This window comes from Cynoglossus semilaevis, chromosome 10 (assembly GCF_000523025.1).
Source record: "Cynoglossus semilaevis isolate Cse_v1.0 chromosome 10, Cse_v1.0, whole genome shotgun sequence".
NCBI classification, from domain to species: Eukaryota; Metazoa; Chordata; class Actinopteri; order Pleuronectiformes; family Cynoglossidae; genus Cynoglossus; species Cynoglossus semilaevis.
The window spans coordinates 3,696,646-3,712,393 of record NC_024316.1 but is presented as its reverse complement, the minus strand read 5'-3'; the positions used below and the strand labels follow the sequence as shown (position 1 = coordinate 3,712,393).

The 15,748-nt window shown below is 38.6% G+C and overlaps 1 protein-coding gene across 4 annotated transcripts in view; it reads left to right on the top strand.

Moving 5' to 3' along the window:
* The window catches only part of cacna2d3a (calcium channel, voltage-dependent, alpha 2/delta subunit 3a), a 128,425-nt gene that overhangs the window by 59,546 nt on the left and 53,131 nt on the right, over positions 1-15,748 (top strand). For all 4 annotated transcript variants that reach the window (XM_025059138.1, XM_017036189.2, XM_025059136.1 and 1 more), the window contains 6 exons: positions 3,598-3,729; positions 3,816-4,027; positions 4,785-4,859; positions 7,124-7,213; positions 8,269-8,382; positions 11,882-11,960. In XM_025059138.1, coding sequence (XP_024914906.1) covers positions 3,598-3,729; positions 3,816-4,027; positions 4,785-4,859; positions 7,124-7,213; positions 8,269-8,382; positions 11,882-11,960 — 702 coding nt within the window. The remainder of the gene's footprint in view (positions 1-3,597; positions 3,730-3,815; positions 4,028-4,784; positions 4,860-7,123; positions 7,214-8,268; positions 8,383-11,881; positions 11,961-15,748) is intronic.

The window sequence follows — 15,748 nt, the reverse complement described above, 5'->3', positions numbered from 1 at the left end:
TATTTTATCATAACCTTTTAAAAGCAATTTTCTCAGCAAAAACATGACACATAGAAGAGATTTTTCAAAGGAAGAAGGGAAAGTTCAATTTAAGACAGTGAATGCAGAGTTTGTACCGTATGTCTAATTTGTGGTGTGACTGTCGCCGTAATACCTTAGTACAAGTCACCAAAGCTTCCATGCTACTGTAATTACCTCCCAGTGTCACATTATGGGCAGAAGGCCATGAGTTAAAGGCAGCTTTGGGAAAACATCATCGTCTTTTTTCACACAGTCGATGAAAAAGTCACAAAAAGACACTGGGACTTCATTTAGAGCTGGGTTTTTATGTAAATAGCTTTTACCATCAACCCTTATAATCTGACATACATGAACATTGATTATTGATGATACCATCAACCCTTATAATCTCACATACATGAACATTGATTATTGATGATGATGACTGACTATAATAACAATAATAGTAATAATTTCATTATCCATGTGCTAAACCAGCATGCAGACATTAGATGATCACACACTGCTGGTCATGAGCCTTTGGTGGTTCAGTCGGTCCCATCTGTTGTTTTTATTCACTGCAACATTAATGCATTCAATTTATTATCAACCAACTTTAAACACACTGCCCCATTATTACATGGTTAAATATATGTCTGCTTACATAAGCGTCTGCAGAGACCAGTGTGAGAGGTCATTATTTATAGTACTGATCTTTACAGAATTAAAAATTAATAGGACCTACAATATTTATCTGAAAACAGTAAAAATATCTTTAAGCTAACTTTAAAAATGAATTAAGCTAATTTAGCCAAATTTAGCATAAACCCAGAGCTTCCTCTGATATATTTTTCTAAGCTCAGTTTAGTTATTTCTGAGGAAAATTAAAAAGAAATATACAAGCTATTTATGACTTTATTGTTTAGTGTTTCTAGATAAGCTTTTGGGGATTTGTTGTGGAACTTTTAGCTTCATTTAACTGTTAGTCATTTTGTGTTAGTTTTTTTGTTGTAAAAGTTTGAAGTTACATTTAGATATCAGTGCTTAACCTGGAAAATTTATAGTCTTATTTGTCATATATATTTAGAATAAAATAGGCTTTTTCTCTGGAAATTGAGTTATGCCAAGGCTAATTACCATTTTTTAAACAAGTCTGGCAACTTTTTGGTGGATTGAATCTGTTTCCTGGCTTATTCTTGTTCCATTTGAGTTATTTTAAGTTATATTCAAGGCTGCTTTTGTTCAAAAAGTAAAAAAAAGTTTGTGTTTCTTTATCTTTGTCGGTGGCCATGCTTTCTCAGAAAATAACCTTACGTTTGTTCCACGATATTAAATTCGTTTTTTTTAAACCACCTCATCACTGCTCTGCCTTTTAATCCCCTGTGAAAAAATCTCAGCAGCCTCTTAGATAACTTTGAAATAAAGTCTGCATAAGGGGATATGAATTTAAAAGACAGCTCAGAGAGGAGTTTTGCTTAAATTGTAATGAGCTCAGATTGTAATAGACCCTCTAACTGCTGCAGAGGTGAATGCATTGCAGTGTAAATTGAGCCTGGATCAGGGCCAGCCTTCTTTAGTCTGTGTCCATGGAGGTGGAAGGCTGTTTACTGTCAGGAGAGGAGGATTCACTGAGCTAATGTCAAGCGGACGGCTAATTCAATCACCATTTATTGGCGTAGCTGTTGACAGGAGAACAATGATGGGTGTATGGGAGATGATGGGAATCTGTTTTCTTCTTCTCTTTCTCCATTAGCTGAATGTCTTTCTGTCTGTGAGTAATTTTTTGTCGACGAATCCCGGACTTCTCTCTCTCTCTCTTTCTAAAGAGCTTTAGCTGTCTGTCCTACTGTGTGAATGTCCATCCCATTTTCTCCCCCCATTTTCTTTCTCTCTGCTTGAGAGCTTAGAGAAATTGCGCTCATAAAGAGCCTTAATAAGCTCCTCGGCTGCTGTCTGTCTGATATCCAGTTACAAACCCGTTCTTTTCTCAGCCTGTAAACTGAGCAGATGCTCAAAGACTGTAATCTCCCACTTGACTGGTCGATTTATTGGTTGATACGTTATGGCTCGACCAAAATTCTGATTGGTTGAACGTTATGGCTCGACCAAAATTCCGAATGATTGATTTCTTAGGGGATGTGGAAGGGTAAGCGTCATCAGGAGGAAAGTACCAAGTGCTAATGGGGGTGTTTACAGAGCACCTGTGAAGAGCACAGGTCTGAACACACCCCTTGTTTTCACTATTTTGGATTAGCCCAAACCGCAGACAAACAAATTAGACAACGTGCTAGAAGTTCTAAGTTCCATGGTATGCTAATAGTTTCATGAATTAAAAAAAACATCGACAGTGTAGCAGTATGTTACCAATAACGGAAAAAAAGTCGAATGAAGTTTGCAAGCAACTGTTTGTATATCACGGCACGACAACAAACATGGCATTTCACCTAGAAACGGTAAGATAACATGTCTGCGTTAGGTTGCTCCGTTCGTTTTGAGAATATGGTCATATCAGAACTGGCATATTTCAATGTTTTACTCATTAATAGTAATAGTAATTAATAATAGTTAACTGCAGGCGCACCTGCCCGCAACGAGGCAGCATACGCCTCGCATTCACCCACACCACGGTGGGTTTCGTCCAAACGCTAAAATAGCTTTTTGTTTTGAGCCTATGCTTTTGTTTTTACATCGTTTCTGCGGTCGTCTTGGTCTGGCTTGTCTAATAAATAGTACATTAAGTGGAGTCGACTTTTGTGTTAAAGCTTAAAGGTTTTAAGTTAAGACTATATGTATGTCTCGGTCGCAAAGCTGTGCTCCTGTCCAGCCTCGCTCTGTACGAGGACATGCAGAGTTAAGTGGTGTCTGTGAGTTATTATAACATGACATTTGAATGAAAACAATTATCTGAATATTCCTCAACAGTTCTTGTGCTCATATAACTGGTTGACATGTTGACAAGTATTTAGGAAACCATGGGCTATGATGCAAAACGCTGTCAGAGCCGACAGACTCGAACGTGTAATTAAGTTCAGTTTAAAATAATTAGAGAAAACCCGATTAAGGTTAAGTAAATAAAGTACTAGTCTTTAGGTTAATTTAAAATGAATTTAGGCGACAGTGCTGCCATGAGTTTAATATATTTTTTTCAAATATAATTTAACATAATATAATAAGTAAATTGTAATTAATTGAACATGTAATTAAAACATGTTCAACCTAAGCTTCTTTTTTGTTTGTTGTTTGTTATATTGTTTTGCAAAAACATAAATAGCCATATTATTGCACAAAGAAAGATTTAATTTTCTCTGAACACATGTACTGTTAGGTAAACTTATCTTTACAAGGCTGAAAATTAATACTGTACAAACAGTTTGTCAATCACTGAATTATGAATTTGAATTCCAGGCGACACCTCAAGGGGCAGTGACCCCAAGGTTAAAAAAAAAAAAATTTCCAGGCGACCCCTCAAGGGGCTGTGACCCCAAGGTTAAAAAAAATGCACTAAACTGTTCTGTCATCCTTTTTTGTGCTCATCTTATTTCTTAGACTCTGCCATTGTGAATGGGTCATCATTTTTGTGCTCATCTAATTTCTTAGACTCTGCCATTGTGAATGGAGTTTACTGGTCTGAGGCCCTGAACAAAGTGTTTGTGGATAACTTTGAGAGGGACCCGTCACTAATATGGCAGTACTTTGGCAGTGCCAAGGGTTTTTTCCGGCAGTACCCAGGTAAGTTAGAAGGATTTCTATTCGGCACTGAATATATGAAATTGATCAAATGTAGGTCAGCGTCACATCTCGGGTCGCTACTACAGGAATCAAGTGGAAGCCAGATGAACATGGAGTCATAGCGTTTGACTGTAGAAACAGGAAGTGGTACATCCAGGCTGCCACCTCACCGAAAGATGTGGTGATCCTGGTGGATGTGAGCGGCAGCATGAAGGGTCTCAGACTCACCATCGCCAGGCAGACAGTCTCCTCCATCCTGGACACTTTAGGAGATGATGACTTCTTCAACATTATAGCTGTAAGTCCATCTCTTAGCAACCATTCAGATGTGATTATATCTTTTGTATTTAGCCCCACTCCTAAAAGGCTCTGCCACCAGAATTATCCAGCTGATCTTGAAGTTTTAAGTATCACTTTATTCTGGTATAAAATTAATCTTATCCCTGAGACTCTGTGTGATGGTGCAAAAGGTTAAAATTGAGAAACACGATCGAAAATTTGTCAGTCACACACACACAGTGTATGAGATCAGAAAATAATTCCAGAGCAAATCAGCTTCCCCTTCTGTCACGCTCACAGCCAATTAGTTGTCTGCTGAAAGAAGATTTAAATTGCAAAAGAGACAGTTTTGATTGGGATCCCGCCTCCAGCACATCAGCCCATTGTTATCATACTGGTGTGTGTGTGACTGTGTGTGTGTGTTTGGTGCTATTTTACATCCGAAACACAACATAGTCACTCTGCCAGACTCTTCTATCTTTCACCGCACAACAACGCCTTCATTATTATCCGATTTCCTAATAAACAAAGTGTTTTTTTTCTTTTGCAGAGCAGCAACAACAAAAAAATATTTTACACAATCTGACAGAGACAGAGTCTTTATCCAAAAATAAAAACAATAGAAACAGGCTAGTTTTTTCCTAGGAATTACTTAATTGCTTCATTTAATTACACAACTTTAACCAGCTGTTTTTAAACTTTTAAAACTCCATATTTGTGTGTTTCTCCATTTCTTGACTTTTCAGTATTACATTTTTTCTTTTTTTTCCTTTTAGTTCAATGAAGAGTTGCATTACGTTGAGCCATGTCTTAATGGAACCCTCGTTCAAGCAGATGTCGCCAACAAAGACGTGAGTATCTGTTTTCATCTACTGTTTCCTACTAATGTTACACGCATTCATCATTTTTACTGCTCTTACTTCCTTTCTGCTGATGATGAGTGAGAGTCAGTCAAGACTCTGGACGTGTCTGGCAGAATCATCAACTTAATACTGCACCAGATCACACATGCGGACTACCATTTAGTTTTATATTTATACTAATAATTTAAGGGAAGACAGCATGGTTCCCCTACTGGTCAGTCTGGTAAGTCAAAAATAACAAAAAAGAACCCAAAAGAAACCATTATTTTTTAGTATTGGCTAGCGAAGCATCCACCGTAGTGACTTAACACTTAAAACCTACAGCTAAATATAAATAGAACATAATAAAATGTGCAGAAAATCTGATCCAAATCTAACAAATACCCAAAATTTTGTGGAACTGCCAGAAAAACTGAAATGTTATCAAAACTTGAGAGGTTGAGGAAGTTTAAATTTAAGTAAAAAGCTGAGGAATTTTCAGAAAGGCCAAGTTTTATTACATTTCGCCAAAATATGAAGCACAGAATTCTCACAAATCTCAGTCCCTCAAGTTCATTTGAACCCCACTTCCAGTGACTTTAGGACACTTTCTGTAGAACTCATAACTCTTTGTAGATAAGACTACTGGTATTTACTCGCTGCATCCTTTGATCTGCAACCCCTACTTTAAGAAACACAGTTAAACCTATACATGTACAGGTCAAATTAGGCTTACGTAGCTGTTTACAATCCAGTGCATCATGTACCACCAGACGTGCTGCCAACGTGCACCTGTTGATGCCAGACTTAAGTTTCTTTGTCTTTTTGCTTGACAGTGTTGACACTGCTGTAGAGCTAATGCATATAGACCTGCCTTACTGTATGTGTTTGAATCCAGCTGCTGGATCTGTACTGTGTGACTCTACGGAGCTCAGAGAGAAGGAAGGAAAAGAGCCTGCACTCCCAGATAAGACTAATGTCTTTAACTGCGGCTGGAAGAGTCTGTCACGCTGTCAGACTTTAAAACTCACCGATTTGTGTCCAAAGGAACTGATTTCCAACCTTAAACTCCAGCCCAGACATAAACAACTGTTGTCCTGTCATGAGACGTATGAGCAGAGAAGTTATTTGTCTTATTAACGGACATTGATCCAAATTATCTAAATCCAAGCTCTGTTTTTATTTATTGGGATGTCTGAAATAACAGCTTAAAGTATTATTTCAGGTTCAATGTTTACGATCAACGGAAGAGATTTGAAGAAGCTCCAACTTAGGGAGAGAGATGGAACAGAGTGAAGAGGTGCTTCTTTATTTTAGGACAAGATTACAATCACCTCTGTACCCATACACTCATGTCTCATTCTATGTTGTTTAAAATTGTTACATTTTAGGGTTTGAAATAAATGGCAAGCCGTTCAATTTTGACTGAAAATCGACTAATCAGCAATCGACTGAGAGGTTACGGTTTTACATACGACTGTTCACTTGCCAGCGAGTCCTAATCGTGTGTTTTACTAATAACTTCATTAAACTGATCCCTGTTAAATTATTGAGTCTTGCGGTGAGGCGTGAGTGCTGAAGCACGTTTAGCTGTGAAAACACACAGACTGTTCATACGCACACTTTCTAAATCTTCCGGTGCATTAGGCTGCTGCTACAGGGACTAAACATCTCCTGCTGTGCTGAGACAAATCTCTACAATCTTTACCCTCACACACACACACACACACAGAGGCACACAGTCTGTCTCTTTCTCCCTCTCTCTCTTCAGGGTACGGTCTTGGATTAACCCCCTGTTATCCACATCAAAGTAAAAGGTTCTTCTGGACTTTTTTTTTTTTTTCCCCAGAACTGCTGCAGGTTGTTTTTTGTGCACATATTTATGTGTGTTGTTTGCACGTGTGTCCCTGTATGAATGTTTATGTATTTCCCCCTGCTGAGCAGGCCAGGACATGGATTTCCGTGTCTGAAGCCCCCTCCTGTGTTTGAACAGAGACGGTCCCCTCCCTCAGTCTGGGGCAAAAGGCTGGAGGAGATAATGATAAAGATAGAAAAATGGGTAGAAATTATAGATAGGTGATGATAATGTTTATAAAGGGGCCGGGGTATTCCTCTGTCTGGAAATTGGGAGATTCAGTTGTCCTAATTTAGAGGTCTGCAAACTGATTAAGTGTTCATTTAATAGAACAGTAATTAATCCAATAATTCAAATGTCCTATGGCCAGACTTACCCTGACAATAATGTCTTATTTCACTCCCTTTCATTTCTGCAGCATTTTCGGGAGCATCTGGACAAACTGTTTGCTCAAGGCATTGGTATGTTAGACATCGCTCTGACTGAGGCCTTCACACTTCTCGGTGACGTAAGTCCGCCACACGTACACACACATACAGTATATGCATAAACAATCAGCACCTTGACCCCACCTCGCCCTGGATGGTGATGCATCCACTCAATGCAAGAAGATACTTTTTTGTTACAAAGAATGGAAAATGTGCACTTTTAGTCAATCTTGTCAATTTCGGCCAACCTCCAAATTTTATCTTCTTTTTTTTTTTTTTACTTCAATATGTGCTGCTGTTTGTGCATCCAGTATTTACCAGGCGTCAGGCTATGTATTGTAATCTATTTCTGACCTTTTCAAATTAGAAAAGCCTTATTTGCACAGATGGTGGTTTCTGTCACCATAAATTAGTTTGGTAAAAGTTTCAGCGAGTCAGGAATTATAAACTAAATAGAGTTTGTATTGTGTATTGTTACAAAAATGTCTTTGTGTTCTGCTACATGAGCTTCTCTCTTACAGACTACAATGGAGAAAAACACTAATTTAAAATGACATACAGTACAGCTACTCTACACCACATGAGACCAAATTAGAAAAATTAAAATAGTGCAACAGGAAAAGACCTATTTTCACAGCTTTATTTCACACTGTGCATAATTACCAAGAGTGTTGGGCAGCTTAGAATTTACTCAGAATTCATAAATTCAAGATATCTTTGTTTGGCCTTAAAAAAATTAAAACATGATTTAATATCTAGTGATTAAAGAAGTCTATGTTGTGAGCTGTGATCGCAGATTTCCATCTTGCAAAAATGTTACTAAAGTCTTGTTTATGCAATATTTGATAATGTTAAAAAAAGTTTAGATGTGAAGCCTCGTCTGTGTAGATTGTCAGTCGACCAGGTCATTTTACCTAATTTTCCTTCGGGGATAAACAAAGTCATCAATCAATCAGGAGCAGTATAGCAGAGGACAACTGGACTGTCGTGGTTTCTTGAAAACGTTTCACCTCTCATCCACGGGGCTTCTTCAGTTTTGGCCTCTCGGACCGCTTTCGGATGCAGGGTCTTGTTCTGTTATTGTTCATCTTCAGTTAACATCTCATCCTTCTTCCTTTTTTTTTTCTATCTCCAGTTCAATGATACAGGACGAGGCAGCGAGTGCAGCCAAGCCATTATGTTGGTGACAGATGGAGCCGTGGACACGTACGATGCCATCTTTGCCAAATATAACTGGCCAGAGAGAAAGGTAGCTAATTCATCACACACAAACACTCATTCATCACAACATTCTGCAGTTGTGTTCCAGGACTGTTATGGCAAGGTCGACTGAGCTCAATTTCCCAGTGTGCTTTGTTCAAAACGTCATGGTGTCTGACGAAATGTAGTGCTTTCCAGTGAAGGATGAGCTTTGGAAAAGGGAGTGGACTGATGAACAGAAACATTCTGTAGCTGCAGATGACATCGCAGTGGAAAACTGTGGGAAAAAATTGAACAACAAAACTTAAATAAAAATAAATTGAATAAACAATGAATAATTTGAGCGACTGTTCGGTGGAATTTAAACATCTGTGGTTACCAAAACAAATGGCAGTATTAATTCCTTTACAATATTAGCTCACATCTACAGTCATTTTAGTGAGAATAGTTAAGAGTTATGAAGACAGATCATTTGACTTCAAATGGACTAGGTCTTTAATGATATCCACAAAAACATATGCTAACACAACTGTTTCATTGACACTGGTTAAATTGGAGATATTAACCGTTAACCTTTGCATTTCCAGGTACCCAGCTGGAAATGTGTTGTAGCCTAAGCATGAATTGCATCACCATCATCTTTAGGGGTTTTATTCTAGTTTGATCTTACAGGTAAAAACCACCAAAGTGAACCTCTTTCCTCCTTCCATCTTTTCTCTTCTCCATCCTCCTCCTGTTCCATTTCACAGCCTGTCAGGACACAACTGCAATTACCTAGCAGGACAGCAGTGAGACAGCTCACACCTCAGAGACAGACCCATACTTAGCTGTGGTGTTAAAGGTCTCTAAGAAAGACCCCCTCTGAGCCCACTCAGTCTCTGCTAGCCTTCAAGAACTTTTCTCTCACAGCTCTACTGCCCCGGAAAAATACATGTTATCAAGTATGACAGCGGTACTGCAGGCGGGTCTATATGAAGAAGGCAATCGCCGTTAATCTGATCATTAAGTTCCATCTGCTGCCTCTTTAGAGATTTGGAGTCGTCATTTATCGTAATAATCTACTGACCTTACTCAATCATGAACGGTTCTCACAATAAATAAAATGATAATTCACACACTGTATATGCACACACTTGTCCCAAGGCTGTACAGTGATGAAAGAAGGGACACGGATGTGAGATGCTTTAATTTAGAAGAAACCCTGCTGTTAATGGAAGTCTTCAGTCTCTGTCAGTCCCACACACACACACACGCTGAATTGAACACTGTTAAGTGTTAATAGCTTGTGGAGCCGTGTGGCTCTGCAACTGTATTACATCAAACTGCATGTATTCAAATTAATGTGTAGAGTGTGGGATGCAAATCCAGTCTGAATGTTTTCGTTTTTTTTTGGTTTTTTTTACATCTTTGAATTTCTGATAGAAAATAATATGGAAGACTGAGAATCTTAGCAATGCTGGGAATTTTTTAATTATAGAAATCCTAGCTGAAGATTGTAGATCACGTATATTATATTATGAGCTAGTAATTTGTTCTTATGAGGTTAAGTGATTGTACATTGTTATGGAGATGGTGGAAATGATGAGTATGTTTGAGGTGAAATGTGGAACTTTATGTACTGTACTCTGGAAGTTCACTAGGCCCAGAATACGTGCATCATAGAGTATGTCTAAATTTCTAATAACCTCATTCACTTTCAATAGCATGCAGCATCAGAGTCAGACGACAACTTTTACTGAGAAGGAACTCAAACCGGCTGTTAGCATTGTAGTGCTTGGTGAGCTCACTCCCACACTGCACATCACCCTATTTGCCTTCTAGTTCACTGACATTTATTGAAACACAACCTAAGGAGTGATGTGACAGTACTCTGTATTGGTGGAGTACAAGGACGAAATTACTCGTACTTGTACGCCTGTATTGGAGTACAATGGTATCATCATTTGGTGGTATCAGGTGATTCTTGTCAACTCTGTATATGCTTAAACATGTTGAGTCTTTCTCTGTGGAAATGCAGCAGCCAATAGTAGATACTATCACTACCATGACCTGTAGGTACCACATGCCAAATCAGTCATGACATAATCACTTGATTCCTGGGGTTTGATAGAATACATAAATGAGTGCTTCTGTGCCACGGTGAGCAATTGTTGAAGGTGAAGGTGAAAGACACTGAGAGATAAATGAAAGAGGCTGAGTGAACGTGGTGGTACTCTAGGGTGCACACACGAGACTGGAAAGCCATGCTCAGCCTGCCTTTAAATGATTGTCTGTGGATCTGATCTGTTAACAGTATTCTTTTAATAATGTTAAAAAATGGACAATTCCCAAGGTAGTGATGAACTTTTGATAGTTACGGCATGCAACCCTGCAAACCTTTGACTAAAGAAAAAAACCCCAAATGCTGTAATTGAGTATTCAGGGTCTCCTGTACTTACAGTGATCATGGACACACTCACATACGTGTACGTGTACAGTACAGTGAATGTTGTTACTGCCGTGTTGTCAAACTTGTGCACTCATGTGTGGTGAAGTTTGCATGTTGTGGCTGCTGCTGCTGGTCTTGACCCAGCATTAAATCTGTTTCATATTTAATCACTATAGTCTACTATATGTTTGACCACCAGCTGAGAGATAGAAAAAAAAAACATGGTCATTTTTGTCTCTGTTATTAATAATGAAACTACATGAAACATTAATGAAGTCCCTTCAGACGATGATAATGAAAACCTTTAGTTCAGTAAACCTGTTAAATATACAGTAGATTCAGTCCTGTTCACTTGAAGTATAAAAATTGTTTACTGAATTTTTTTCATAAATTGTAAAACCAAATATAGAATTTGAGCTGTGTCACAATGACAATACATCACTTTAATTTCACTTTCACTTAAGTTATCAACTGGAAATAATACTTGTACCACTCTTATAAAAGTCATCCCTTCAAAATGATTCAGAAAAAATCTTTTTCCCCACATTATGATTAATACCACACACACACACACACCCTCCCTGTCACTGTGATAGGAGGTAGCAAAAAAATGTAGACATGGATGCCATGACAGCTGTGGCCCCTAAAGCCTTGCATCTGGTCCAATCTGGCAACCAGCTCTGCATATGCAAACACACACACACACACATACACCTGTCCTACCCCTGCTGTTAGAGCCAACAGTGCACTGCTGGGCAAAAGTGATTTGGCAGACCATTCAGAAAATCCCCACCACTGAATACATGATGCTGTGGAACATCATTTACATCCTTTATTATAGTGACTCCCTACATCACTTACCATATATCATATGTATACGCACTATACTAAACTACACTCTCTCTCTCCCTTTCTCTCTAAATATATATATAATATAAAGACATAATTAAAACTTTACGGAACTCTTTACTTCATAAAGTCCATGAAACAGGGGGAGTCTGTCTCGGGCTTTGACAGTGTTATCTTCCGTCTGGTGGTGTTGATGATAATGACGAGGGGGTGGATCATATCAATAAGCGATTACAGTGATTGACATTCCTTATCTGCTGTCTCTCCACAGGTCCGCATATTCCCTTACCTGATTGGTCGAGAGTCCGCCTTTGCCGAGAATCTAAAATGGATGGCTTGTGCAAACAAAGGTAGGAACCGACGTAGGCACATACACAGATTTAATTTGTCTGTTGCAGTTATCTTTCCAGAAGAAAAGATAACCGCGTGCTGCAGCCTTCCTAATGAAAACAGTCCACTATAGTTATCTTTGCCTGTTTTTCCCTAAAAATCCAAAATGTCCATTAAAAACCTTGGATGAAAGTATAAATGAGAGGAGAGGAAATGGTGTCTGTAATTGAATCCCTTGGACCACCTGAAGATATTACTGCATGGAGATGATTGGAGAGTATTTTACAGCAGAGCCACTACTGCAACAGATCTATTCTGCATGGCTATTTTCAACAATTTTTCCGGTGAGGGATCAGTAAAGTTCAATCGACTCTAATCTATTTGTTAAAGACAACTGTGATTTGACCTTTTGCCGTCAGTATGGAGGACACGAGAAGGCCTCGCAGACATCCTGAGTCATGAATTCCCCAAAACATCTAAAAGTCTGAGCCCATATCCTGCTTTGTTTTTTAGATTGGTCGACATTAGGGATGAACCGATTGTGAAATTCTGGGCTGATATCGATGTTTTTTTGTTTTTGTTGTTTATTCCTGACTTTGTGCAATGGAAACATTCCTGAACTGTTTTGGTCTTTAACCTCTTCATCCTCTTTGAATGAGCACAGCACACCCTTTAATATACATTTTAGTTTGACATTAAAGATAACCGCAATTTATTTGCCTTTTTTTTTCTAAGCATTTCTTAGCCCGATAAAAAAAAAAACTTAATAAAATTCTTATAGTATCATATGTAATATACAAGGCCCAAGCACAAATTTAAATACCATTCCACAGAAATCTATACATGGTCAAGGATTTTCTGATTGCTGTCAATGTAAATGCAGCAGCACGCGTACTTCTTGCAGTAGTCTGCCAACTCTGGGTCTTTAATCTTCTTCACAACATAATATTCATAAAATATTTATCACATCCTAACGTTGCAGATGTAACAAACCTCTACAATTTCAAAGAGGTGTTAGGATTTTTATTGCTGCCTCTGCTTTTTTCATAATCTACCTGGCAACTCAAGACTGTTCAACCTTGTCTGACTGCACAGTGTTACATGATTTTATATTCAGAGTGTGTGCTTAAGCAGTAAAATATCCTTGACTCAATATGGTTCACGTTAGAAGAGTTAGTCGTCTCATAGTCAAAAAGAAACCTTTGTCACTGCTCGTCAACATCAGCGCGTCAGTTTGTCTCCGTGTGTGTGCGTGTGTCACAGAAATGTCACCTCTCATTCCCCTCTACATTTACAGCCTCAGTTATGCAGATTGTTCCACCTGCTCCGTGCCTGTTCCCTGTCACATCCAGGTGTATGTCCACAGTTGTTTGTGTGTGCTTTGTGGCAGAGAGAGTCGGGATCCATTTTTGTGCTTCCATTGAAAAACAGGAGAGGCACAGGTGACACCAGCAATGTGTGTGTCTGTGTGTGTATTAGGAATGGTTCATTCCGACACTCAGGATTGGTATCGGTCTAATATTAGTCCAAATTTCCGTATTGAACTGTGGAAAAAAACCAACTATAGCCTGTCCATTCCAACACCTAAGCCCAAACACTCGACTTTGCACGACATGTTGTCGCAACAGGGACACGTCACCTCAGCAATGGCAGTTTACGGCATGCTGGAAGAGAGAAGAAGGTATCAGATTGATATCAGCAGATTGTCCAAACTGCAGTATCGCTATCGCACATGAAAAAAGTTGTATCGAATTAAACTAACCTTAGAACTAAGTTGTGCATCTTGAAAATGTGAGGCTCTCTTACTCACATTAATTGATCAAATGGGATCAAAAGGATATAAAAACATACGTAAAAGGAAAATATGAAATACTATGTTTTACTGTATTAGAACACTTGTAAAAGAAGAAAATGCTAAATATAAAAAAGCTAAACCTCAGGCCCATAATTTAGAGTGGAATTAGACCATTTAAATTGCCTTAGTTAAGGAGGGTTCTACTTCAGATCCTGGTAAAGTAGATTTAAGTTGTATTACGAATAACTTTATCTGAGTGAGAACATCAATGCAAGTAAATGTAATTACCTTAAAGAGATGCCAGTATTAGCATCGTCCATAACTCTGTGTTATTAGGATTCACAAACAGTCTTAGGAACTTTAACACTTTGCTTGTGTTTTGTTTTTTTTCACCTCTGCTGTGCTCCTCCATCCATTATTCACATGTACCGGGGCACCTTGAACATATTTTTGCTGACATGTGACCAACACCAAGGTCCTTTAAAAATATATTAGTGGCCTAATGTTATACCTGATCCGACCATGCTGTGGTGTCCTGTCCCGTGGGTGTACGTCAGCTGTACTGTGTCACTGTGACACCAGGGGACCTTTTTTTTTTTTTTTTTGTTTTTCTGTGACTGTGGACACTCAGCCCGAAGGACGACCTGGGGCTTCCAGAGGGAGCAGTCATTCTTCACTCACCACTGTGATGAATGATGCAGTTAGACCGAGCACTGGGCTCGGTTTTTGAGTCCGTGCACGGTCTAATGGAACGGCTGAACGTTTCTGAGCCTCAGAATCAATCAAGTGCCACGTCCTATTTCTTAAAGTGTGAACAAATCTACCCAGCTCAAACTGAAGTTCAGTCAACTCACAGCTGAGTACTTTCAATGTTTTCATGGGCCTTTTGCTTGACTCCCTAATTTCAAAAATTGTCATGGAATCCCTTCTTTATTCCTAGCTCATATTTTTGTTTTCCCCATGCCCTGTGCATAGGGTCACAAGGTACACTAGGCCAGATATGGACAAATTTCACACGTTCACCTTTAAATAAAATAGAAAATACAGTTCCCAGAGCCCAAATCTACTCCTGCTGTTAAAATAACAAAATAGTATATGCTGAGGGACCGAATGGAGAATCGCGATATAGTGAGGGAACACTGTGTATACAGTGTATATATGTATAGATGTATATGTATATATGTAAATATGTGTATATATGTATATGTGTATATATAAGTGTGTATATATGTGTGTGTGTGTATATGTATATATGTATCTATATGTATGTATATGTATATATGTATGTATATACTGTATGTATGGATGTATATATATGTATATGTGTATATACTGTATGTATGGATGTATATGTGTATATATTCAAATGCTTTGTGTAAAATGGGTGCAGTTTGTAATAATAGCATGTTATTCCTGTTTTTTAAGTCTGGTCATAGATTAAAATTAGACCAAGAATCCTCTACACATTTTTATACAGTGGGTCTGCAAAATGAAGGATGATGCTAGGTTTTCTCCCGGTGGAGTATCTATTTCCCTCTGCTCTGATTTTCTACTTCACTTCATTCAGGTTATGGAGGAAGTTTTCTTTTTTACTGTCCCTAAAAATCTTGTCCTGATTTCCTCCTTCTCGTCTTCCTCGTATTTACTGCATTCCTGTAGCGATAACCCTTCATTCCTTCCTGCACGTTGGCATCATAATGGCAGCATTAACACTGTAGGAAACGGCATCACATTTGGTTTAACTGAGACTGTGTTGCTGTTAAATTTACATAGCACTTATACACTGGCAGACTCATGCTGGTTCGTTCTCTCTTGTACATCGCTGCAGGAAGTACTTCAGTTGTCGTTGCTACGTGTTCACTCTCTTCCATCAAAACAGATTTTTTAACCTAGAGTGTAGAAACGTTGGTGAAGTTTGTTTTTTTTTTTTAGTCTGGAGTAAAAACATTCACTATTGACCCTTTACGAACCTCCTCCCACTGTTATCAACCCTCCCTCGACTGTATGCCTCTT